The sequence below is a fragment of the Nipponia nippon genome, unplaced genomic scaffold, assembly GCF_047370975.1.
Source record: "Nipponia nippon isolate SJK-2023a ecotype South Korea unplaced genomic scaffold, ASM4737097v1 scaffold_15, whole genome shotgun sequence".
In the NCBI taxonomy this organism is placed as follows: domain Eukaryota; kingdom Metazoa; phylum Chordata; class Aves; order Pelecaniformes; family Threskiornithidae; genus Nipponia; species Nipponia nippon.
The window spans coordinates 6,235,132-6,261,392 of record NW_028262331.1 but is presented as its reverse complement, the minus strand read 5'-3'; the positions used below and the strand labels follow the sequence as shown (position 1 = coordinate 6,261,392).

Below are 26,261 nucleotides of genomic sequence, written 5' to 3'. Positions count from 1 at the left end.
CACTCTCACCTGTGTCTTCTCTTCTTCCGCGACCCCGACTCAGACCTGAGGGATGAAGAGGAGGCAGAGATGAAGGAGACACACTGAGCCAGTCAGCAGGGAGCAAAGGCCGGGCAGCCCCAGGGGATGGGGACAAGGGCAGAGGGGTGTCCCCAGGATGGGCTGCTGGATGGGGCAGGTGACAGCTGCTGTGAGGAGGTGATGGCCCCATGAAGAGCCATCAGCATCCATCCCTGTCCATGCCTCCATCCCGCCAACCAGCCCCACTGTCCCCAACCAGCCCTGCTGTCCCCAACCAGCCCTTCTGTCCCCAACCAGCCCTTCCGTCCTCAGTCCATTGTGGTGTCCATCCTACCTGTCGCGTCTGTGTTTCTTTCCAGTCTTCTTTTTCTTCTCCTTGCGGATGGGTGAAGAGCTGTCGCAGCTAGGGGGGGAAAAAAGTGGGTGCCCTTGAGTGGGGAGCAAGGGACCCCCCAGCCCCATCCCTGTGGCTCAGGGGAACCCCGTCCTGCCGCCGCCCAGCACCCTGCTTCCCCTGGACCACCCACGGGATGCACGAACATCGCATGGCAATTATTTCCTGGGGGGGATTTGAGGTGGGGGATAAAAAAGGGCTTTTAGCAGAAGGGCTCCGGCTGCCTTTGGTGCCAGAGCACCTGAATCCCGCTGTGTCCCATTGCCACCTCGTGGGCTCCGCAGCCTCCAGCAGGAGACAGGGTAGCCAATTCCCACTGGGATTTCAGAGGGGGACAGTGGGTGGCAGAGGCCAGCCCGTGCCCAGTGGCCCTGCATGCCGAGCGGGGACCCCGCAGCCCACCCAGCCCAGCGGGCACTCACCTGCGCTCCGAGCCGGGTTTCCTCTTTTTGCTGCCGTGGGGAAGGCAGAGAAGAGAGGGATGTTAGGGACAGTGTCCTGCCCAGCCAGCCAGCACTAACCAGGGAGGCAGCCAGCCAGCACTAACCAGGGAGGCAGCCAGCCAGCACTAACCAGGGAGGCAACCAGCAGGTGGATGGAGCCAAACCCTTCAGGAAGCCAAATCCTGCCCAGTGCTGTGCCCTGCAGCAGCTGGCTCCTTCCCAGCATGGACTAGGCAAGGTCCCATCAGTGTGTGCAGTTGGGTGGGCTGACAGTGCGTCTCACGGCACTGTGCGTGTGTGCACACATGTGTGTGTTGCACCACCAGTGCATGCAGATGCATTGCACCTCTTCAGGGTGCACATTTGGGGGTGCGCTGCCCCCCAAAGTCAGGGGACTTGCCCCACCGGAGCCTGGGGAAGGGGTGAGCCTCCTGGGAGAGGGGACAGGGCAGGGACAGTCAGGGACTCACCGGCTCCGGCGGTGACCTGATTTCTTTTTCTTTTTCTTCTTGGGCGGAGGAGAGGTGGAACTGCTCGAACGTCTTTTCAGCCTGCGAGAAGGCGGCAGACAGGGTCGGGGTGAGAAGGAATGGCCACCCGGGGCTCTCCTGGCCTCCATGTCCCCCAGTGGGGACCTGGCAGGCAGAGAGACGTCCCCGCCTGTGCACACCCACTCCCCAAAATCCCTGCTGTGCTTCTGGCCGGACCTGTACTCGCGGTGGCCACTGTCCTCGCGGTAGCACTCGGCCGAGCAGTCACACTGCAGCAGGCAGCCCTCGCCATAGTCGGGGTACTCTGCCGCGTACTCCTCCCCGTCTGCCCCGTGATGGTTCTCTATCACGCTGTCGAAGGAGGAAGCACAGGATTAATTTGGGGTTCCCTGTTTCCCACTGGAGCAGCTGGGGGGAAGCATGGGGTAGCCCCAGTGCGGCTGCAGGAGCTGGGGGACATCCCCTCCGCCACAGCATCCCCAGGGGACCTTGGTCACATCACTTGAGGTCCACATGCAGCAAACCCCCGTGACGTTGCCATATGGTGGGGTCTTTTCAGGGCCTTCCTGGGCCTCCTGTCCCTGCAGTAAATCTCCACCAGGCTGGCACAGGGATGCCATGGGGCTCGGGCCACCATCTCCCCTTTTGGCACTGCCCAAGTGCTGGGGATGAGTGGGGCCTGGGGGTCAGCCCAGGTAGGCAGCAGGGCTGGATTAGGGTGAGAGGAGCTGGCAGGAGGCTTGGGGGTTTTGGGGGATTATCCACCCGCTGGCGGGAGCTGCCCAGGATGATCCGGGCTTTGAGGCCAGCACCCCAGCGTGCCGCCGGCTCGGCACTGGAGCTTCAGGCAGGTGATGGGTGATGTGCCCCCTGGGCCAGCCAAGATGGGGAGGGGGGACATCAGGCCTGAAGCCACCGGGGTCTCCTCTCCCTCCTGAGCGACTTCGTCAGCATTAATTTTTCCTGCTGCCATGGAAACCAGCGGGAGGTTGCCATTGACTACCGGGGCTGCGGGCAGGGCTTGGCAGAGGCCTGGCAGCTGGACCAGGCAGGCAGGAGGGACCCAGGAGTCCCCTGCCCAGCCTCTCCCTGCCATCCCCCACCTCCCCAGTCCTCCTCTGCCATCATCCCCAGGAGCAGCATCAAATCCCCCGGCGGCTTCTCGTTTGTTCTTGGGGGATGTAGAACATCTCACCCCCAGGTGGGACGTGGCCATCCAGGTAATCTGGAGGGAACCGTAGCAGATGGGGCCGTGCCTGGAGGGTGCCCAGCATCACACCAGCCCAGGCACTTGCTTCCCAAGGGACATTTGCCCTCGGAAACCTGCTGTGGGCTCCTCTGCCCTTCCCAGCCCAGAGGCATGCAGCCGGGGATGTCGGTGCAGAAGCACAGCCCCCATGGCACGGGTCCCTTGGCAGCCCTGCCAGCACCTCTGGCCAAGCAAAGGGATGCTCCCAGCCCCAGACAGCAGATCTGAGAGCTGCACGTGTTGGCATCCCTGGCTGCAGGCAGGCCCTGGGCTGTTTAACCCAATTAAAATGGTTTGGACCAAAACTAGAAGCGAGGCATCCTCCTCCTGACCGCGGATGATCGCTCAAGCAGATCTTGGGCTCCCTTCTGCACCGCAGCCATGGCTTTCTGCGTCCTCTCCAAGCGACTCCTGCCTTGGCCATGCCCCAAGGCCAGGAACAGCCTTTCAACCACCCACCCAACCATGGGAAGGGGGAGAAAAGAGGAAAAGAGAGGAGTGAGCAGGGATAATTCCCTGTTGGACTCTCTGCTCCATGAGCAGGCAGTGCTCCACACCAGAGCCTGCTGCCAGCATCTCACCCATTAGCTGTGCTCAGCGGCTCAAGACGGGCTTGTGCTGCCCCAATTATCCCTCCCCGCCTGGCACACGCTTGCGTTTGTTTTCAATCCCACCAGCCTGTCCATCAAGCAGTTACTCCTTGGGGACCAGGCTGTATCACTGGGCTGTGCACACACAGAGACGGGAGCTGGAGGAGCACAGAGACCAAGCTGGGGACTCAGGTGGTCACGGCTCTGCTCAGTGCCTCAGTTTCCCCTGGGGAGTTTTTCAGATGATGCTGAGCTTCCGCATCTGCTTTGAAACAAGAGCAGCTGGTTCAGACTCATAGTCCTGGCAGCCTGTAAAAGTCCAGAGATGTGCTGGAGCAGGACCAGCCCATAAGATGTTTCACTGAGTACTCTCCCAGCCACCACAAGGACTAGGGCTCTTTATTTAAAGTTTATTTGACTCCCTTGTCCAGCCTCTTCAACCAGTGCAGACCTTTTGCACCGAGGACATCCTTCAGCAGGGACGTCGGCAGCTCAGGTCCCCACTGCATGAGGAACCACCTCCTTTGGGCCGAGCTCCTACCAGCCTCCTCCAAGCACCTCCGGCTTTGCTCTCCCCCAAGCAATCCTTTGCTTTGAGACTGCTCCTTCCAGCTCAGCACTATTATTTATAGCCCCTGGGCTAATCTTTAATGATTACCCTTCATATTGCAAAAGCAAGCCCACAAAGGTGACAGCTAGGGCTGCTTGGGTAACCTTAACACACCTTCGGCTTTGCTTTGTGCTCCTTAGAGCACCAGCCCTAACAAGCCTGCCAGGAAGATGCCCTGGAGATGACTCATGACCCCACAGGCAAAGGCCACTTGTTAACACCTCGCCTTGATGCTTGGTGACCTGGCAGGTTGGTTTTTTTTCCCCCATGCCTTGGTTTTTCCTGCCTGGGGGAGGACCCTGAATGCTTTGTGCTGCCCCAGGGTCATGCGGCCCATCCCGGGCTGGGCACAGCCAAGCCGCGTCCCTCCCTGCCCGGCATGCCGGCTGAGCGGTGGGAGGAAGGCTCTCCCCGCCACCGCGGCTTCCCTGCCTCCCCCCTTGCCCTGATTTCCTGACCCTAATGAAGCATTAATATTCAGTGAACCTGCAGCATCTATTCCTGTCCCAAGTGACCTGGTTTCCAGGCTGATGGATGGTGTGCGCCGGGCCAGCCACGCTGCCTGGGCCATTAAGCATCGCGCAGATAAATGATCATCGAGCCAGGGCGGACCCTCGCGAGGCTGGGGACAGTCCTGTGTGGGGAGGAGGAGCGAGTGGCACGTCCCCAGCAGAAGCTGGGCTGCTTTGGACGCCTAACCTGAGCCCCAAGCCCCCCTGGGGCAGAAGCAGCCCCCAGGGACCAGGCAGCGTGAGGAGCGATTAGGAGGCAGAGGCACAGGGCAGGAACTCCTTGGAGAAGCTTCTTCCATGTGGCTCCTTAGGGTTACACCAGCCTGATGGAGACGCAAGCTCTGGGTCTATCCAGGTGAAAACCAAGCTCAAGCCCTGCTTATCCAGCCTGGGCGCCTTCAACTCAACTTATTATTACTATTATTAATGATTATTATTGCTAACAGGAATATTACCAGCAGCCAACCTCCCAAACCATCTCCAGCCAAGCTGAGATACCCCAGCTTCACACATGGAGACAGAAGGACTATTCTGCACTACGGAGTTAAGAGCAAGGACTAGAGATGGGTGCCCTTGCCTGGCTGGAGGCAGAAGCTGCAATTTCACCCCCAGTGAGAGCGGGAGAGGTGACGCAAAGAGGCAGGAGCGGGCAGAAGTGAGGCACAGCAAACCTGCAGCTTGGTCTCTGCCACTGGCTGGTGGGGTGAGCCAAGTATCAAGACCTTCTGTGCTTCAGTTTCATCATCTGTGAAAGCAGCATTGCAACGCTGGCCTCTCTATACAGCACCCTGAGGTCTCCAAAAGACCAGTGCAGGATAACCTCTAACCTCTCCAGAGGTAGGATCCTTCTTCAGAGAGGCAAACCCTGCCTCCAACCAACCAACTGACCAACCAATCAACCAATTGTCCAACCAACCAACCATCCAACCAACCAACCATCCAACCAAACAACCAATGATCCAAACAGACAGCCATCCATCCCTCAACCCTATATCTCCTCTCTATGTCCATTCATCTATCCAACCATCCCTATATATATATACTCTCTCTGTAGCAATCTACCCATCCATCTGCCCACCCACCCAGCCATCAATACTTGGAGGCAATCTGGGATGTGCCTCTCTGGGATGAGGGACAGACAGGATGCACAGACGGGCCAACTCGGAGCTGCCTCACTTACATTTGGCGCCCGTGCTGGTCCTCCCTGGTGAGCACGCCTTCTTTCTCCATCAGCATTTGCCGAAACGTCCCCACTTTCTGCCGGATCTCCTCTTCAGAGTACCTGGATGGGCAAAGACGTGGTCAGGGCTGCTGTGGCCAAAGCACGGACTCCCCAGGGACCTGCTGAGAACCTCCATACCTTTGGGAGTGACATGTGGCCCGAGAGGCCGGTCAGAAGGAGAGGTGACATGGTGACCGTCACCAGGGCCTGGAAAAGAGCAAGTCTCTCTGCTTGGTCCCCTGCCAGCACCCTCCATGCCCTCCTCTCTCCTGCCTGCCCCTCCCAGCAGTGTTTGGCAGAAGAATGGACATCAGGAAGGGGTAAAAGAAGAGGATGACCATGAGGTTGCCATTCGCCCCCACTGCCTCAGGGTTTGGGGCACATCTCCGCTGAACCCCCTCAGCAGTGCCAGCATCACAGCTGGCAAGGCCGGGGTTCGCGCCGAGCGCCTCCGTCCCATTGCGAGCCTCCCTCGCTCGTCCCCGCTCTGCGCCAGGGCCCCGGCAGCCGAGCCAGCTCTGCGCTAACGCCAAACGCTGACTCAGGCCGCTGCAGGGTTATTAACGAGAGACACTAATCACTTTGTCCCTGGCATCTGAGAACAGCCGCGGCAAACCACGGCACTCCAGCCGTCCCTGAGGCGTCCCTGGGGAGGGACGGGTGACAGCCCTGGGAGGGCGGTCCTGTGCCGCATCGCATGGCTGAACAAGGGCACCTGAGGATCCCCCTCGACCAAAAACATCCAAACGGAGGGATGTGGTGGAGGGATCCGTGGTGCTCTCGGCACCGTCACCAGGGACAGGGTAAAGGGAGAGAGACCCTGTGTCACCGCCACCCTGCTGCTCCAGGAGGAAAGGGGTTAGGCTCTGTGTGAGTCCCTGTCCTCAGCCACACCATCTACGGGGGCTGCTCGCGGCCCATCCTCGCCATCACGTCCCATCAGCATCACTGCTAATAAGCCCAGAAAACCGGGTGTCACAGCCTGGCCGAGCCCCGCAGTCCCTGAGGCTGGCACTTCGCAGAGCCCGTGCTGGGGATGGTGATGCCCTACGTGGCACCGTGGGTGCCCCTGGGTGCCCTTGGGTGCCCCTAGGTGCAGAGGGACACATGGCAGCACCCGCATCCCCTGCAGTGTCCCCAAAGGGGAACAGGGAGAAGAGGGAAATTAATATTAATGATCTCATTTGCACTGAAAGGCTCTCATTAATTCCCCAGCCGGGCAGGACTCCCATGCAGGAGAAGAGAAGCTAACTGGGCACGGAGGCAGCCCCAGACGCTTCCCCTCACCTTGCACCCTGCCTGGGGATGGGGGGCCCCGAAAACAGGGCAGCACCCGCAAATGCTGCTCTGCACCATACCCTTGCCACCGGTGCAGCCACCTGGGCAGAGTGTGGCCATCCTGCGAGGACAGACCTGCCGGCCCCGGCCATGCCACAGGCATCAGCCAGCCAGCAGCAGCAGGAAGATGTCTGCCCGAGAAGACAAGCATTTGCTGCAGCGTATTACGGACGCGGCCAATGCTCTTGGAGAGAGGACGCGAGGCCAAACAGGAGGTGACAGATGGGCCACCGTGGCTGGGTCGTTAGCAAATCTGCGGGGGCCAAGGCCAAGGCAAGGAACCCCTGCTGCACCCTGCAATCCTGTGATGGAGGCAGGAGCACCCCACCAGCCTTTTCCCTCCTGCACCCCCTGGTGCTGCTTATAACCCCTTTGGAGGGATTTTGGTTTTGCATTTAACACATAGAATGGGTTTGGGAAAGAAAGAAAAACTGCTGATGCTTCTTTTCTGGAAAAGAAATCCAGCCTGCAGGCAGGGAATAACGACGCAGGCAGCCTGGAGTGAGCAGCAGCCGGGTACAGCGCAGGCAGGAGGAGCCATCGGCGTTTAAGGAAACAAGGGAGAGCTTAAATCCCTGCAAAACCTCCTCTGCTGTCACAGCTGTTCATCCCGGGGGCCCTGCCCTTGCCAATAACTCCCCCGAGGCCGTGGCCAGGATGCAGCCCCCGGCGCAGGCAGAAACCTCAGGGGTGCAAAGCGCTTCCCGTGCAGCCTTCCCGGAGAGCCCTGTGTGGAGGGCAAGAGCTGGTGGAGGATTAACCAGGTTGACCAAGATTATTACTGTAATTATATTATCATTTCGGTGTATCACCATCATCATCATTATTAATAGCCTTAATAATAGCAAAGGCAATTATAGCAATAACAACAATACCAACTGCAATATTGCTATTACCTATCGCAGTAATGATACTACTAGTAGTAAGATCCCTAGTAGGGCGCGGGAACCCGCCAGGAGGCTCTGGGCTCCCCAAGGCGCCAGGTCAGCCTTATTTATTTCCATAACAACAAATTAGGCACAATCATTATTCCAGTCTGTGTGAGACAATTTAATTCTAGGTCACGCTTGCGCTCTTAATGAAAGCCTTGGCGAAGCCTTCCCTCAATCCATTTTCCTTCTCCCCAGCTGATACCAGTCCCCGTCTACCCGCATGTGCCGAAGAATTTGCTCCATCCATCAGGCTTTAGCGAGCTGTCAGGGGGATCAGGCTGTTCGGCTGGTGCCGGAGCTATGGGGCAGCCAGCAGCACGGCCATGGGTCTGGTGGGGATGGGGGTCTCCTCACTGGCCCCCCAGCCCCTCCTGCCCACTCAGGCAGGGATGCTCTCCGGCCCCTTGGGCTTTCCCCCAGCCCTTTGCTTCCCCAGGGCAGAGCAAAGGCTGTGGAGCCGCTCATGGAGCACAGCCAGGGGCACGCCAGGACGGGAGGGATCCTCTCACCCCAAAACTGGGGGGAGAGAAGGAAGGCAGGACAAACTGAAGCAACCAAAACAGCCTTGCCTGGGACTAAACCCCAGCTCTGCTTCATCTCCCCAACACAAGAGACAGAGCAGGACCATCTCCCATCCCAGGCATGCAGGGCACGGGCCGGACAGCGCTGATGGCTGCCTCCTTCCTGCCTCCACTTTCCCAGCATGACAAGCTGGGAGCCCAGATTTCTGAGCGGAGGGGCCGGAGCAAGCCTCCAACATATGTGTAGATGCACTCCTAGGTCTGCACTTCTTGGAGGCATTTAGCTTCACAAACCAACCCACCAGTCCACCCCAAAGATGTCTGATACACCCCAAAGTGGATTTACTTCCAACTGGGAACATCTGCCACATTAAGGTGTTTTTTTTAGGGAAGAAAAAGGGGGGAGAACAAGGTACAAGCGGGTCAAAAGGATCCCAAGCCACAGGGTCCATCTCCAGCCCAGCCCCAAGCCCCCGCCACTCACCCCTGCTCCTCCATCATCTCCTGCAGCTCCATGCACTTCAGCTCCACCCGCCGCTTGCGCTCGTGGTCCAGGATTTCCCGGTGAGCCTTCTTCACCAGGTTGGGCTCCACCAGCCGCACCTCCTCCTCGCCCTTGTGCCATGTACCCGAGGCACTGGGCTGCGAGAAGCCATTGGAGGCTTCCTGGGGCGAAGGCACATCGGCCCCGTTGTTGTAGAGAGCCATGCTGGCGTGGGTGGCCTCACCACCAGCAGCACCTGGGAGGGAGAGAAAGAGTTGGGGGTCAGTCACTGCTCTGGCTTCCCTCTCACCCTGCAATGGTGAGGGGACCCCGCTAGGACCTGAAGGCAAAATTTGTCTCAAAAGAGGTGTGGGCATACAGGTTGATGGAGAGATGATGACTGAGAGATCTGGGTATTCTGCCAGCGCCCTTCCTGCCTTTTGCCTCAGTTTCCCCTCCTGCAAAGCAAGGCTGGGCTATTCCCATCTCCATGCTGCAAGGGCTGGCTCATGGGAAAGAGAAGAGGATGCTCTGTGCCAGCCTCGTACCAGGGAAAGCCTGGCAAAGCAAGGGTCTGTGGCACCCAGAGCCATATGGTAGCAGCAGGACAGGCGGGCAGGGGTCCCTCTGAGCCCCAGGAACCCCACTGCCAGCTGGCGTGTGTGCAAAGCAGGGGCAGGCATCCATCCTCACAGCCCTCTGGGGACATCCTCAGGCACTGTCCCCAGCTAGCAAGGGGATGGACCCAAAGACCTTGGATATCCCATTGCATGGGGACACGGCCATGGGAGACCCCAATGTTCGGGCCAGCCAGCAAATGCCCACTGATGCCTTTTGGCAACGGCCCGGCACCAGCTGCGAGGGGAGGTGAGGGTCCCCACCGGCTGATTCCCTGTCCAAGCAGCAGCATCACACTTGCCTGCCTGCCTTCTCCCTGCTCTTTCACCTTCACATGTCCCTGCCTCCTTCCTCAGCCACCACAGTCAATGTGTCCTCACCTGGCTCCAAAAATAACCCCATGGAAGAGGACAACCGTTCCCGAGTGGCATTGCCACGCTGAGGCTCCGGCTGATGCTCCCCGAGCCCGGGGGAGGAGATGCTCCCTGGATCAACCAGACAGATACAACCCCGTCTCAATGTCCTTAGGCCATCGGCGCATGGCTGAGCGTGGGTTCCTCGGTCTCCCCGTCCTGCGATGCCCCAACTCCCCTGCCCAAAGCACCGGCCCTCTCCCCGGCACGGGATGCTCCCGCTGGAGATCCGCTGCCTTAATTACCAGCAGCAGCCAGGCTGCAGAGGCACCGCCTGGGCTTTACCAGGGGCTCCCGCAAACACTTCTCCTGCAAAGTCCTACACAAAGGGAAATGATCGGGGACAAAGGCAGAGCACTCTCCCTCGCTCTCCAAGCTGGCTCTGGGCTCAGAGATGCAGCTTTTGTCAGCAGCCGCTTCTCCAGGGTGTTTCCATCCCGGGGACCCTGCCGGAGAGGCTTTTCCGAGGATGGGTGCTGCTTGAACATTGCATCTCAGGGGGTGCTACAGGGAGCGGTTAGAAGACAGACATTCCTCTCTCTACGAGGGAAGCAGCACCCATGGGGCCAACCCTTGCCTGCGATGCCCGGGGTGTCTGACACGCTGCCCAAAGAGGATGGGCCCAAACGCTGGCCTGGGGAAGGAGAGACCCCTCAGCCGAGCGTGAAGGCAGGACAGACGGACCATGGACTGATCTGCACTGTTTCGAGCCCAGGGAGGGCTCGCTGCTCCCACTGTGCCGTTCCAGCAGGACGCCAGGCAGTTCAGAGCTTTCCATGGCCGTGCCAGGCAGGACAGAGGCGGGGTGGGAGTGCAGATCGCTCGCAAGAGGCTTCGAGGATGTTTCTCTGCTGTTTGAGGAGAGAAAAAACCCCAGAGCCCTTCCCAGGGTCGCGGGGGTCCCAGCCTGGCGGGAAGGCATCTCCCACCCCGCGGCATCCCCAAGGGACATCCCCGGCTTTCCCGCTGCCACCGGCTGCCCCACGCACTCATTTATCTCCTGACAAGCCTGCCCGGGGAGGACGGCAGCTGACTGCTTAATTACAAAGCTTTTTTTTTCCTTTATTTTCCCCATTATTACTGTGCAGAGAGAAGCCAGCAGCCTTCATTTCTGCAGAGGCGTGGAGGAGCGGGCAGTGGGAGATGCTGCCGGTGGGGCAGGAGTCGGCTGGGGCTTTGCACCCCCTGAATGCTCGGCCCTGTTAGAGCTACCAGAGGGTCCCTCAGTCCCCCCTTGACTGCAGCAGGCAGGGCAGCACCCACATTTCAAGCCCCATGACACCCTGCAGCAAGGAGCTACCCCACTCAGCCCTCCTTGCCTGGGGGGACCTGTGACCCCAGCACCCTCCATGTCCCAGGGTGGCCCCAGGCCAGAGATGGGAAAGATGCTGCAGAAAAACCTGGCTGGGGGCTTTCTGTCATCAGGGCACGAAGCCAAAAACTAGGAAGGAAATTTGGGAATGGGAGAAGCTCCCCACTGGGAAACCTTCACCCACCGAGGGGCTCGGGGAAGGAGAGGGGGAAGGAGAGGATGTTTTCCCCAGCAGCCTTTGCTTGCTTTTCCCCAGTGGGAATTAATTTTATCCTGAGCCTGGCAGTGGGTAAATTCATTGCTGCAAAACCTTGAGAGTGTGTGGGATATACAGCCGGGCAGGTAGATGGAGGAGCATGGGAGATAAACCGGCAGCTGGATGGGTACCCGCAGGTAAGGGCTGCATGGTGGGAGAGGCGTGCAGATCCCGCCGGGAAAAGCTCCCCATCTCCGTAAAAAGGATGCGGTTGGAGGTATCCCCCTTGCACCCAGGGCCAGGCAGGTGGAGCCAGCCTGGGGATGGACACTGCACTGCATCCCGGTGTCGCCTCAGACGTGAGCAATATCCACTGTGCGAGCTGATACCAGGTCCCCTGCCTCAGCCACAGCACGGGCAGGAAAACAAAGGAAGAGAAAAACCACCTGCAATCCGCCTCCGGCCATCAACAGCAAAGCCAGGCCACAGGCAAAAGCCCTGGGTGGAGAACGGAGCCAGTCCTACATCTCTGGTGACAATGGGGACAAGAGACCGGGGCAGAAGGAGCCCACGTCCCCCAGGCTGGGTCTGTGCCCTCCTTGTCCCCAAAGGAGACCCCCAGTGATGCACAGGGGCAGCCTTGCACCTGCAAGGGACAGTTCGGGGACATGGGGTGACCGTCACCACCACAGCCTCCATCCATCAGCCACCACGCTGGGACCAGCTGGCTCTGCCAGCTTGCACCAGCACCAAACCCGGCAGCAAGCCCGTCAGTGAAGGCAGCAAGGCCCTGCCCGAACGGCAGCGGCTTCCTGCCTGGCTCAGCGCTACCCCCGATAATAAAGACGATGGTTAAATATTTCATTATCTGCAGTAATTACCCACAAATCATCAAGGACTGGCAGCCCGCCGCCTGGCCGCCTCACCAAGGGGAAAGGAGGTGTCTTGGGGTGAGCACTGAGCCGTGTCCCCACGGACTCCTGAAGGCTGCAGGATGAGGCCAGGGCCAGCCGCTGGCATGCGTCCCCACCACCCTAATTCCCGGCACTGGGGTAGTGCCACCCAGGAGGGCTCAAACTCCCCAGCACCGGGGCACGAGGGGTCCCTCTCCTGCTGGGGAAACTCCTGAGCAAAGCTGTCTCTTCCCGTTTTCCCGAGCCATTTGCCCACATGTTTTGGGATCCCGATCTCCCGTGCTGGTGCTCCACATGCCATCTTGGGGCTTGGGGAGGTCAAAACAGCTTTTTGGCTCACAGGCACTTTCTGCTGCCTGGATTAGAGCTTTTGGAAATGTTCAGAGCTGCCTCATCTTCCATCCCCATCTTCATTCTCATTCCCATCCTCCATATCCATCCTTTATACATATCTCCATCCTCCATCCCCATCCTCCATCCTTCATTCTCATCCTCCATCTCCATCCTCCTCCTCATTCCCATCCTCATCCCCATCCGCCATCTCCATCTTTCATCTCCATCCTCCTCCTCCTCTTTCCCATCCTCCATCCTCATCCCTATTCTCCATCCTTCATCCTCATCCCCATCCTCCATCTCCATCCTACATCCCCATCCTTCTCCTCATCCCCATTCCCAATCTCTACCCCCACGCTCCATCCCTATCCCCATCCCACACTTTGCCCCAAGCGCAGGGACTAGCCCGGCACGCCAGGTCTCTCCCTCCCTTCCCAGCCATGCTGAATCACACCCAGGGTGCAGAGGACCCGGGCACTGGCATTGCCAGGCCGATGAAGGCCAGGACAGACAGAAGGACAGACACACCATGCTGTGCCCCTGACACACAGCCAGGATGGGCCCCACCAGCTCAGGGTGCAAGGACCAGCCTTACCATCCTGCCGGGCTTTGGGGCTGCTGGTTTCCAGCCAAGCTTTGAACTGAGATCCCTCCTGCGGGCTGGGACCCTGGCCACCTGGTGGGGTGGCCCTGGGACATGGCCGTCCCCGTGTCCCAGCCCTGGGGCTGCCCAGCCTGGGCTTTGAAGGGAACCTCAGGGGTTCAGGAGCTGCAGCCCGAAGCGAAAGACGAAAACAAGGAAAATGAGCAAAAAAAGTATTATTTCACCAAACTGCTTTTCCCCTTTTATTTTCCAGCCCAGAAACAAACCCCTTCCCAGCTGACTCTGCTCAAATTCCCCCGTGGGTGCCGCTCGGCTCCCCGGGCATGGGGCTGCGCTGGAGGCAGCTGCCCATCGCTCCTGCCCGCTGCCGCCGCAGGGCCCTGCCGCGCCGTAATGCGGATGAGGTCGCTTTCCAGGCGGCAGCAGGGATGGCAGCGGGGGGCTGGCGGTGCCTGGATGCTCTCCGGCATCTCCCCCTCGGCGGGGAAGGCGGCAGCAGTGCCTGGGCATCCTCCCCCCTGCGCGTCGGTGCTAATTAAAGCCGCCTCCGGCCAATGCTCAATTAATTCTCACCACATCCAGTTGCACCAGCCAGGGCAATGGTGAGCGCCCACACGCCGGGGATGTGGGCATGGGATACAGGCAGCGAGGCCGGGACGGCGGCTCCCTGGGCCACTCATGCACCAAGCGTGCCAGTGCTCAGTCCCAAGAAGCAGGGGAGAAGCCAGCTGAGGCAGGCACCCTCCAGCCCCACCAGAGAGGGTGAGAGGGGTGGCCCCCATGATTCCCCTGCCCGCCGGGGTCTCATCAGGGCACACCACCACCTACCAAAATCATAACCCTGTCCCCACGGTGTTTACAGCCCTGCCCCAGGCTGCTCCCTGCCCGTGCCAGAGGACGGCTGGCACAGGGGCTTTTTTTTTCGCTACACAAAAAATGCCAGAACACCATGGCAAGGCAGCCGGCCTCCTCTAAACACCTGGCCGGAATTACAACGAGCAAAAGTCCCGGGTTGCTGCCGTTAATTGGACCGACCTTCTCTGGCGCTGCCTTTCACCAGCCCCTGAGTGCCAAAACCCATGAGTCAGACCTCCAAGAAGGAGAAAAAAAAAGGCAAAATTGGCTTTAAAAGTGTAGCCGGTCTGGGGCTCGTTAGCGCTGCCTCTCAGCCCCAAGCCGGCAGGGATCCTGCCCGCGGGAAGGGGCAGCAGGAAGGGGTTGGTTACACCCATCCCAGCCCCTTCATCTGTATTTTCCCTACCCCAAGCCCAGAGCATCCTTTGCTCTAGCTGCCCGACCAAAATTTGACGCCTCACAGACTTTAAAGCAATTAATAAAGAATATACGGATGCTGGCTGGGGGGGGTCATGAGCTGGGCGAGGGCTCACTGCTGCTTGTACATACCTACGTCTGTGCATATATATATATATATTTTTTTTTTTTTTAAATAGATGAGGAGGCTGGTGGAGAAGCTAAACAGTTGCTAAGCAACCAGGCTGCTTCCCAGCTTGGGGATGTAGGGATGGGGGAGCCAGGGGTGGGGACTGGTCCCCCCCGCCGGACGGGCACTGCACAGGGGTGTGCGCAGCGGAGATCCGCCAGCTCCCCTGGGAGATGCTCCGGAGAAGAGGGCTCGATGGAGGGCGAGGAGCTGGCCTTCGCTCCTGTCCCCAAAACGCTGCAGCTGAAGCCCCCCCAGCCTGAACCCCTTGGGCTGCGGGGGGAGGCCGAGCAAGCCCCATTCCCAGCTCCGGCTGGAGGAGAGCTGACAGGAACGGGGTCACACCACGATGGGGACCATCCCCAGGGGACCTTGGGACCCCTGCAGTGATCCCATTCCCGAGCCAGGGATGAGAGAAAGGAGGAGACACGCGTCCAAGTGACGGCAGCAAACCCCCCTGTGCTGAGCGGAGAGGCAGCAGGTCCAGGCAATGGGCACCTCTACGGGACTCCCCAGCTCCACACCCCCCAGCCATGTTCTCCCCAACCCCTTGGGGTCACCGTGGCCACCAGACCTGCAAGCAGCCCTGGCAGGCAGGGCTCAGGCACTCGCTGCCCTGCCAGACCTTCGCCAACCCGGAGGGTGCTTAAATAACGGCGTCTGGGCAAGGAGGGAGGGAACGAACACCCAGCCCCCCAGGTTTTGCATCCTTGGGGCCACTTGTTTTGCTGGGCAAGGAGCCAGGAGGAGGCACAGGCAGCCCTGTGGCCCAGCATCACTTTGCGGGGGGGGGGGGGGGGGGAATAATAACAATAATAATAAAAGCAAATTTTGAGCACACGGAGGAGCGGGGGGGATGACTGTCACAATGGGGTCACCTTCCGCGATGGGGACACAATCCCGGCAAACGACCCCCGGGGCCGAGCACTGCAGGTACAGGGGGGTCATGGCCAGCGCAGGGAGAGCGTCCAGCTGGGGATCCCCCCCCGTGGCTGGCTGGGCGGTTGTGTAACGGGAGGAGCTATTCCGGGGTTTGAGCACATTATATAAGCCATGGGCCACCTGGCCGGGGAAAACGGGAGCTGGGAGACAGGGAGAAGGAGGAGGAGGAGGAGAAGAAAGGGTTTTTGGGATCGGGGACCCCCGCAGCCGGCAGACCCCTAGCAGCTGGGACTAAACCTACGGGGTGACCTGCACCTTGCAGGCACCCTCTGCCCAGAGATGTGGGGTGGGCACTCTCTGTTCCCCCCTCCAGCAGACCCTGGGACCTGCTGCCATGCATCCACCTGCAGCCGGATCCGTCCCCCAGCGCAGGAGACCCTTTGCCCGGAGGGAAAAGCACCATTTCCTTGGCACCAGGGACAAAACCAACCAAAAGCCCTGTGCCCCTCCGCCTGCCTGGCAAAGCCCCCGTTTGCCATCTCCAGCAGCAACCAAGGACCAAAGGCTCCTCTAAAAGCTGCCCCCAACTTCTGGATCCGAAAGTCCTCACCTTTCCCTGCACGTGTTGCCAGGATGAGTCCCTGGGGGAGGGGGAGGCAGGTGGGATGCAGGGGGGAGGCAGGCGGGATGCCGCACTGGCAGAGGGGGACAGAGCGAGGATGTCGTGTGTTTGGACACAAGCACCACATGCTCCTGTCCCCAAAATGCCCCCTGTTGGGGTGTCCTCATGTTCCTGCCAGAGATGAACCCACATGCCAGGGCAGGGAGACCAGCCAGGGCATGAGCACCTGCACCCCATGAGATCGTCCTCGGCATTTGCCATCAAGCCAAGACACCCCCAAATTCTTTCAGCCCCCAAGCGACCCCCCCTGCAGCAGCAGGAGTGCAGAAACCAAGAAACAAGAAGCCAAGAGACATCCACAGTCTGAAATCCCTGCTCCGGAGGGGATGAATGAACCCACGTTCCCTGAACACCGCCTGCTCCCCGCCAGCTGTGGCCCGACCCCTCGCCACCAGCCCCCCGCATGGCACAGCCCGGCCATCCCTGGGGATAAACCCCCCAAACCTGGGAAGGAGAAGCACAAAACGCTCCCAAAAGACAAGGCAGCGAGCCGCCGCTCAGGCTCCCCCGGCTGCCAAGCCTTGCCCCTCTCCTTCCCCCGCGCAACACCCGCAGGGTTTGAAATCTCACCAGCCAAACCTGCAGCCGCAGACCCTCTGTCCCCGCCGCAGCCTGGGGGTCTGCACAGCAGAGAGAGGGGCTTCAGGGCCGTTATCGCGGCCTCGTCTCCCACCTGCACCCCACAAGGCGTCAGGGTCTGCTGGGGGCTCGTGGCCATTCCGGCCTTCCCAGCCCCGCGGTGGGAGCTGCTCCCATCCCGCCTGTCTCCCCACAGCACGGGGGAGAGGGACGTGGGGTGCCCCCCAGCCAGCCCCCCCGCACCGGCAAGCACCCGACACATCCACGTCCCCAGAGGGACCCTCTGCGCCCCAAAAGGCATCTCACCTCCGGGCTCCTCGCCCCACCTGCACCCCCAGGAGCATCAAACCCAGGGGATGCCCTCACCACCCGTCACCCCCTCCCCAACCGCCCCCAGCACCCACAAGGCGCTGCACCCCTGGCTCAGCCCTGCCGCCCGCCTCCCTTTGGGGACCCCAATTCCCGGCCCCCTCCGGAGCAGCGTCACCCCCCCCATCCCCATCCCTTTGGGGTCCCCAGCCTCCCCCGCCCCCGGGGACCACCACGGCCCCCCCGCCCCTGTCCCCCCGTCCCTCGGGGGTCCCCAGCCCCCTGCACCTCTCAGCCCCCCCACCCCGCCCCCCGTGTGCATTGGGGTCCCACTGCCCCCCCCCCCCCCCCCCCCGGGCCCTGCCCGCTCCCCCCCCCCCGCCCGGTGCCGGCCCGCCAGCCAGGCCCGGGCCCGGCCGCACCGCGCCTCACCTCGCCCCGCCGCTCCGCCGGGCCCGGCCCGGCCCGGAGCCGCCGCCACCGGCCGCTGCCTGCGCCGCCCCGCTGGGCCCCGCTGGGCCCGGCCCCGCTCGGCCCGGCGCGGCCCGGCCCCTCCCGGCGCGGCTCCCGGCGCGGCGAGCGCGGCCCCTCCTGAAGTGCTGGACAGCTCCGCGACACAGAGCCGCCCGCCGCGCCAGCGCGCCGCCCGCACCGCACAGCGCCGCCTGGCGGGCGGAGGGCGCGCCGGCCCCCGCCGAGCCCCCCGCGCCCCCCGGGGCACCCCTGCAGCCGCCTGCGCCCCGTAACTCTCCCCAGTGCCCCCGCTTCCTCCCCACGTCTTAATATCCACCTGCACCGCCAAGCCCCCAAATCCCCCCCAAAAGCCCACCCCTCTGGTCCCCAAAGCTTTGCCCTGGGGTACTGCCCCAGCCAAGCTGCTCACATCTGGGGGACGCAATTGACAGAAAATCACCCATCCTCTACCCCACCCTGCATCCCATCCCATCCCGTATCCCACCCTGTATCCCATCCTGTACCCCACCCTGTATCCCATCCCATCCTGTATCCCACCCTGTATCCCATCCTGCACCCCACCCTGTATCCCATCCCATCCTGTATCCCACCCTGTATCCCATCCTGTACCCCACCCTGTATCCCATCCCATCCTGTACCCCACCCTGTATCCCATCCTGTACCCCACCCTGTATTCCATCCCATCCTGTACCCCACCCTGTATTCCATCCCATCCTATCCTGTATCCCAAGCCATCCCATATGCCACACTGTATCCCATCCCAACACAGAGCCCATCCCATCCTATATCCCATCCTATGTCCCATCCCATTCCCTGTCCCACCCTATATTCCATCCCAACCCATATCTCATGCTGTATCACATCCCAACACATATAGCCCATCCCATCCTATATCCCATCCTATATCCCATCCCACACCCTACCTCCTTGCCACGATGCCCCACCTCACCCCCGGTGCCAGCCCAGCAATGCCCACCCTCTCCCCATTCCCGGCTGATTTCCCAGTGCTGCCTGGGACCACCTAGGACACCTGTGGGCCAGGAGCCAGTGAATCTGGGCAGGGGGAAGCTCCCAGTACAACCAGTGCCACCAGTTCTGGTCCCAGTTAGCCTGGCGCTGAGCAGCAGCATGGCAGGATCAGGCCCGAGGAGGAGTGCTCAGCCGGGATGGAGCAGGGATTCCAGGAGGGAGCGGACTGACTGTGAAAAGAGAAGGTGCATTGAAAATCCCCAAAAGGACCAAAAATAGAGAAAGCCCCTGCGACAGTGCTGAACCAGCCCTGCGATGCTCGGGGTCACACTTAGCCCCCCCAAAACCACCCTGTACCATCATGGTGGGGGACGGGGTACCCAAACCTCTCCAGAACCACCCTGAAACCCCGCGCCGTGCTCGTGGCAAGGGATGGGCTACCCAAACCACCCCACGGCCACCCCAAAGCCACCCACCATGGTCATGGCGAGGGCTGGGCTGCCCGAATCAGCCTGAAGCCATCCTGGCTGCTCTGCCAGGGCCCCAGCCAGGGGCACCATATGCACTGGTCCCTCCCAGTTGCCCCCCACCCTGTGCCTCAGTTTCCCCTGCACTGCACAGGCAGTGCATCTGCTGTGGCTACAGCTCCCTCCTTAATTTGGCGGCTCGTTTCCAAGCAGAGAGCTGAGAAAGGCACCCAGGTGTCGCTCCATGGTGGGTTTGGCCTCGGAGGGTGGATCTGGGGAGGGAGCTGCAGCAGGGACGGGGATGGGGAGCCAGAGCTGGGGTCTAACAGGGGCTTTTGGGGGCAGCCCAGGCTGGAGAGACCTGTCCGGGTGGGGATGTCCCCACAGCGGGTGGCAGCTGGGCGATGCTCTGCTCCCCAAGATGCTCTGGGGAGGACCAGACCAGCGACCGAACCACTCCCAGCAGCACCACTCATCGGCGCCAGTCCAAAATCACTCACCATGGCCAGAGCTGCTGTCCTTCACTTTCCTCCCCATCCCCATGCACAAGGGACGGGGGTCCCCGTGGGTCGAGGTGGCAGCAGGCCACGGGGATGGGTCCAGCCCAGGGAAGACGGTGCCCAGCTGTGAATGGGGTGGAGGGCACAAGCATGCTATTTCCGTGAGGATCCAACACCCATTTGGGGTTGTTTCCTACTGGCTGCTCTGCAAAACCCGCATCCCACGTTCATTATCCATCACCCTTCCCTGCAGTTAAACGCGGCAGCATGACAAGACCCCGTGACAGGGCTGCCTGAGTGTGCACACACGCAGGCACACGCATGCATGCACACGCTCAAGCAGATGCCACACACTGCTCCTCCCCAGCTCCAGGGCAGCCTGTCCCTGCCTAAAACACCCACAGGAGCTGGGAGAGGGTTGTTTGGGGTGGGAGAGGGGCTGAGCGTGGGCTGCAGCCTCTCCAGGCTGTTGTTGTAGGGACTCTGTAAACAAGGGGCTTGGCCATGCATTGGACTGGCTCTATTAAACTCTGGCCAAGCAGCAGGGCTGGGTGCGGGAGCTGCAGTGCAGCTGCTGGAACATCCCCATGGCCGCTGCTGCCTCCCCCTGCTCCTGCCTTTGTCCCTGCCGCATCCTCCCGGGGCAGGAGCAGATGCCACCTCCTGGGAGAAGCCTCCTGCGTTCTCAGGGCCTCACCTGGTTTAGTGCCGGAGGGACAAAACAGCCTGTGATGGGGAAAATCCAGCATCCCCAGGGCAAGCCCACCGTAATCTTTCCAACGCCCTCAGCGTCCACAGCGCTGAATAATGCATCAGGTCCTGGGAAACAAAGAGGATGGGGGGATGCAGTCAGCAAAAGCAGCATGGGGAGACCCTGGCATAGGGGAGCAGCAGCCCCACGGGGCTCCCCAGGCTTGGCTGGGCGCTGCTGGGAGCCAGGGCTTTGCACTGGGGCCACATCGGGCTTTGGGCAACAGCCTGGGAGAATAGCAATGGGAGATCTAGTCCAGCCCAGCCCAGAGCACAGGATCCCAGCCAGAGAGCTGGCACCAGCAGTAAACACAGCCAAAACCATGCCTGGAACAGGATGGAGAAAGGCAATAGCCATCCGGGTGAGAAAAATGGAGAAAAGCAGCAAGAAAAAGCTGCCAGGCAAGGCAGAGAGCTGGGGGTGCAGCCAGGAGAGCAGCGTGAAGGGATGATCTGGTGGAGAACAAAAGGGGAGAGATGGAAGGACCGGGAGAAGGGATGGTAATTGCAAGCAAACAGACAGAGCCAGCCGCAGCTGGGGGGAGAGGAAGAAAATAATCACTTGAAAGAAACCGAGGATTCGGGAAGGAGGAAAAAAAAAAAAAAGGTGATAAATAATTAAAGGAGATCAAACGAGGCAGGCAGCAGAACAGGCCTAATTGCAAGGATTCGTACTGAGGTTCGACATCTCCACCAGCCGCCTCCTGACACAGAAGAAAGGGCAGCCAGCAGCGGCTCTGCCGTGCGGGGAGCGTGCTGCTGGCGCGGCACAGGCAATAGCCCCTGATCAAAGCCCGGCGCTGACTTTCTTGATGCTCAGCAACCCCGCCTGAGCCGGCGAGGGAGCGGGAGGAGGGAAACGCCAGCAAACGGGGGGAGCAAAGCCAAGGCGTACAGGGGAAGGGGCTGGGGGCACTGTTATGCTGTAAGAGCCTGCGTGTGATGGGGAGCGGGCATCTGAACAGCCCCGTGTGTGCCTGGGGCGACCTTGGGCCATTCGATCGTGGCCCGGTGGCTGGAGGCTCCCATCGATTTGGGCTTGACCCTGTGGCCATGCAGCCCTGCTTGGTGCTGGGGTGGGTTTGCTTGGTCTTCTCCTGCTGCCCCAGGGCTCCCTAAGCTTCCTAGCCCTCAGCAGGGATTTTTCTTCCCTGTGGATTTGTCTGGCCACTCTTTGAAGCGCTGGGAAACATTTTGCGCCCACGCTGTGCCGTGGCAAGGAGACCCCCGCACCCTGGCACCCACCTCCCTTGGCTCATTCAGGAGCTGCCGCTTACTGCTCTCCTTTGGCACCTCCTGACTCAGAGGAGAAATGAGTACAGGAGGAAAAAATGAGCCACCGGACCTCTTCCAGACTGAAAGGACCTACGAGCTGTCCTTCATCACCAGAGCCAGCCTTTGCTTTTACAAACCCGCAGGGCAGCCCTCCCAGAGCATCACCCAGCGTGGCAGAAGCAGACACCCGCTGCTGGCCACAAGTTCCCTGCTGCATCTTCCCCCATGACCAGCTCCCACAACCTGCTCCGTGACACCATCTGATCTGTCCCAGGGTCCCCAAGGACCCCCGCCGGCAGCAGGTGCCAGGGACGGGCAGAGCGGTGGCAGAGCTCAGCTCTAGTGCGCTAACCTCTCCTAACAGGCAATCAAATCCCCGCCCCGGCAGGAGTCCCTGCATATTAATTGCACTGCGTTATCCAGCCATCTGTTCCCGCAGCCAGGAAAAGAGCAGTCCCTTTGGTCTCCTTTATTAACAGGTTTCCCTGTAAATGCAAACAAACCCTCCCGTCTCGTCGCTGCACTCCAGATCTGCTTTAAGGCACCCGGGAGGGAAGCAAGAGCTCCCGGGCATTTTAGTAAATCAAGAGCAGCGAAGGTAAAGGTGGTGATTTAACGCTGCCTGTGGCCAGGCAGGAGAGCCAGGGGAGCCGGGGGGAGAGGCCTCTGCAAAGCTGAAACCACAGATCAGATGGTTTCTGATCCTCCTGCTCACATTAAAGCCTCTTGCCATCGCCCTGCGAGGGAAGGGGGAAGCTGAGCTGGCTGCAGGGGAGATCTGCCCGCTGCCCCGGCTGTGCCCGACCCCCCTCAGGGTGCATTTCCCCCTCTGCTTTCCCCATTCACCTGCCATCCCCCGGGCAGAGGATGCTCTGTGTAAAGCACAGAGCCCAGCCCGGGCGGCTTCACGGCAGGGAGGTTTTACACCCCTGCCAGGGCCAACGCTGCCCGTAAGCAGTGCCTGGTGCACCCGAGGGGCCCTGCACGGCCACACGCGGCGGGATGCCGGAGCTGCCCTGGTAAAGCCGCATGGGAGCTGGCTCTGCCAGCCAGCAAGGAACTCGCTACGCGTGCTGAGCAGAGCATGAAGCCTCCAAAAGGGGATCAGCCACACAACGCCTGTCGTGAACCACCAGCCCAGCCAACTGAGGCTGAGCAGCAGTGACAGGGGGACACCAGCATCTTTTCCAGGTACCTCCAGCCCCTCCAGTTTTGCTCCTTTCCCGGAGCTGGGAAGGCAGCCAGCTTTGGCAAGGCAGAGGCTGCACCCAACTGTCTTCCTGTTGTTGTTTCCCCTGCTTCTCCTTCTCCTAAATATCACCAAAATGCCAGTGACTGTCCTCAGGCTCGGCCGCGCCTGCCGCGGGGGTACCAGCCCTACCCAAAGGCAAGCTGCTGCTGCCATCTCCTGACTCCTGCTGCCCTCCTGGGGTGAGATGGGGGGCAGGTCTGTACCCCCACCCCAAAGCACCAGCCCTTAAACAGAGCCAGGAAGGGAAAACAGTTTTCCCAGGAATGAGGGACACGGGGCTGCCAGCCTGCACCCTGCTCCAGTGGTTGTCCCACCTGAAGCCCCCCTGGGACACTGAGGTTGATCAGGATGAAAGACTTGAGCCATAGCATTCACCGTTTCCTTTTCTCCTCATTCTATCCTCTCCTGCGCTTTATCATGTTGCCCCAGCAGCACGGGAGTGGCAGGTGGGATCAAGTGACCCGACATCTGGCCATCTGGAGGATCTTTATTTATTACTCTTAATACGCATCTCCTCTGTATCTTGACAGCTGGGCTCCAGCATGGAGCTGGGCTGCCCGAGGAGGTGGCAGCTCCGCGCACATAAATACTGCTGCAATAGAAGATGTCAGGTGCTTAAAGACCATCAAGACAAAAGCCTGCTCAATAAGCGGGGTGAAGCCCAAGAGCTCTGAGCAGGGCGGGTTTTCCACCTCCTCCAGGCCTGGTCACAGCAGCCTGGTTACTCACCTCCACAGGAGGTAAAAACCAAAGGCCGTCGGCACCGGAGCTAATGCCGTGACTCAGCAAGGCGGCCACGCCGCAGCAGCTCGCAGGACAGAGGATGAAGGTCGTGTGTTCGGGGAGACAGCACCAGGAAACAACTTCCAGGGCACAGCGTCAGCTTATCTAGGTACACCCAGCTAATTCTGCTTCTCCCGAGGAGGGGTACGCCCCGGTTCCTCCCCTCCTCCAGGAAATCTGTTCCGAGAGGAGGGGTGGGATGTCCCACACTTACCTCTGCAAACCGTCTTCAGTCTTCACGGCGATTCAGTTACCCACCACAGCAGTGTTCGGCTGGGGGACAGCACTTTTGACCAAGCGGAGAACTCCTACGCGAGTTCATTTCTCACCTTCGTCCAACGTCCTCCTGGTCTCTGCCTTCACTGCAGAAAGCCACAAGAAGGGTGTCTCACGTCCCTTCCCAAAAGGAGAGCAGATTTCCAGGCACAGGGAATGGCTGCAACTCCAAGCATAAGGCATGGGATTGAGGGGAGTGTCCTGGTTTCAGCTGGGAGAGAGTTAATTTTCTTCTTAGTAGCTGGTAGAGTGCTGTGGTTTGGATTTAGGATGAGAATAATGTTGATAACACACTGATGGTTTGGTTCTTGCTGTGTGGAGTTTACACCAGTCAAGGACTTTTCAGCTTCCCGTGCTCTGCCCGGTGCACAAGCAGCTGGGAGGGAGCACAGCCAGGACAGCTGACCCCGGCTGGCCACAGGGCTATTCCATACCGCATGGCGTCATGCCCAGTATATAAGCCGGGGGAAGAAGAAGGAAGGGGGGACATTCGGAGTGATGGCATTTGTCTTCCCAGGTAACCATTACGCGTGATGGAGCCCTGCTTTCCTGGGGATGGCTGAACACCTGCCTGCCAATGGGAAGTAGGGAATGAATTCCTTGGTTTGCTTTGCCTGTGCATGCGGCGTTTGCTTTACCTATTAAACTGTCTTTACCTCAACCCATGAGTTTTCCAACTTTTACCCTTCCAATTCTCTCCCCCGTCCCACTGGGGGGGAGTGAGGGAGCAGCTGGCTGGGGCTGAGCTGCTGGCCGGGGTTAAACCATGGCAGGGGGGAACAAAGCCCAAAACCAAACTGTGCAGAAAGGGAACGGACAGTGTTATCATTAAGGGGATTTGAAGGAGACCCTGAAGAATCTACGAGTCAGCAGGTGCTGGGAACTAATCCTCTTCCACCTCAGCTCCACTTACCCATCCTGTCCCCGAGTCCCTACTGGAATAAGCAGAGCTTTCTGCTTGTCCATGCAATTCCCCCAGTCTTCACTGGATTTGGACTGCTGACACAAGAAAGAGATAGAATAACCTAAGCCACACTGAATCTCAAGTTCTAAAAATCTCCAACCCTCCAAAACCTGCGCTCTCTGCTGTATTTAAAATAGCAGGACCAAAACAAGTGTATGTTGTTATCTCCCTCCTGGTTGCAAGGCAAGGCTTTCCCTGCAGCCGTTCACTCGGCGGCTTCGCGTCGTAGCTCCCCCGGACCACCCGGGCACACACACCGGGGGTGCAGACCACCAGCTCTGGCAGACGGATTCACACCATTTTTAAATAACTTATTTCCGGACACAGAATTGCTGACAGGCCTGCAAGAGCCCTGCCTACGTCCAGCAACCTGCTTCCTCGCGGTCTGCCACGCGCTTTCCATTTATCATGCTGAACGCAAGAGCCAAGCTGCACTTACCAGGCCTGGCCGGTCACTCCTCCCTCAGCATCCTCCAGTTCTGACGTCCGCCCCTGCCCCGCTCCAACACGATCTTTAATTCTTTAATCTTTAATTCTATTAATACCACCTAATAATTACGTTGTTCCAAGCCTGCTGAGTAATGACTGCCGACGCTTCATTACTATTTCTGTAAAGAAACCAAGCTTTAATACATTGAACTTCTGCAGAGAGGAGTGACAAGAACCGTGCTTGCTGCCCTCTGCCTACACTTCCACAGGGCAGGGAAAGAGCCAAGCGCTTTATTCTCAAGGCATCTTCAGTGTCACAACTGTGTGATCCAGTTCAGAATGAATGAGACTAAAATAAAAATAGCTCAGGAGAGTTCGAATCCAAGCAGTGGGGGAAAACAGCGAGTGACCAAACAGCATCTACTACCTTTAGGTCTCTTCCTTAAGAGAAGCTTCGACACTAGGCTCTCTCCCTCAAACCAGCGCTCCCCTCAGCTCCTCCAGAGGTGCTGGGCTTCGGCATTTCCTTCATCTGATCAAAATAAAGTCTGTTCAGCTTCGAATTCAACCTACGTGGATTAAAGCAATTCAAAGCAATGGGGTAAGCAGCCCACAGAGCACGGAGGAAGAGCGAATTAATAACTTCCTTCATTAAAGCTTACCTTCAAAGAAGTCAGCAACAGAACTCGTCATCACCATTTTCTTGCAGACATTTATTTTTATATTCACGAGAAGATGAATGTAAAAGAAATTTATGTAGATGCTAAATCAAGGCTTTTGTTCCTAACTAGAAAGGAGCCACTCTCAGCATTTTAATTATTTTCTTAGAGCAGGACTGACGTTTCAACTCTTTTACTAACTCTTTTAAAATCAAATTACGTAAGAGATTAAGGGAACACGAAGCAGCAGAGGTAACGCCACCTCCCGAAACACTTCTTGGATCACTTCACTCAGTTATCCCTTTCGCAAGCCCCTTCACCCCGTCTTGATCCGATTTGATCACGCCTGGTTTCCCAGCTGCTGCGCCGCACA

General features: G+C 59.6%; 1 protein-coding gene across 1 annotated transcript in view; it reads right to left on the bottom strand.

Annotated features, from left to right (window-relative positions):
* The window catches only part of SRRM3 (serine/arginine repetitive matrix 3), a 29,106-nt gene extending 11,337 nt beyond the window's left edge, over positions 1–17,769 (bottom strand). The window contains exons 1-8 of the mRNA XM_087752262.1: positions 17,523–17,769; positions 8,808–9,063; positions 5,491–5,592; positions 1,566–1,700; positions 1,329–1,409; positions 838–867; positions 356–424; positions 10–45 (exon numbers count right to left, since the gene is read on the bottom strand). Coding sequence (XP_087608388.1) covers positions 10–45; positions 356–424; positions 838–867; positions 1,329–1,409; positions 1,566–1,700; positions 5,491–5,592; positions 8,808–9,031 — 677 coding nt within the window. The 5' untranslated portion in view covers positions 9,032–9,063; positions 17,523–17,769. The remainder of the gene's footprint in view (positions 1–9; positions 46–355; positions 425–837; positions 868–1,328; positions 1,410–1,565; positions 1,701–5,490; positions 5,593–8,807; positions 9,064–17,522) is intronic.
* Between the last annotated feature and the right edge of the window lie 8,492 nt (positions 17,770–26,261).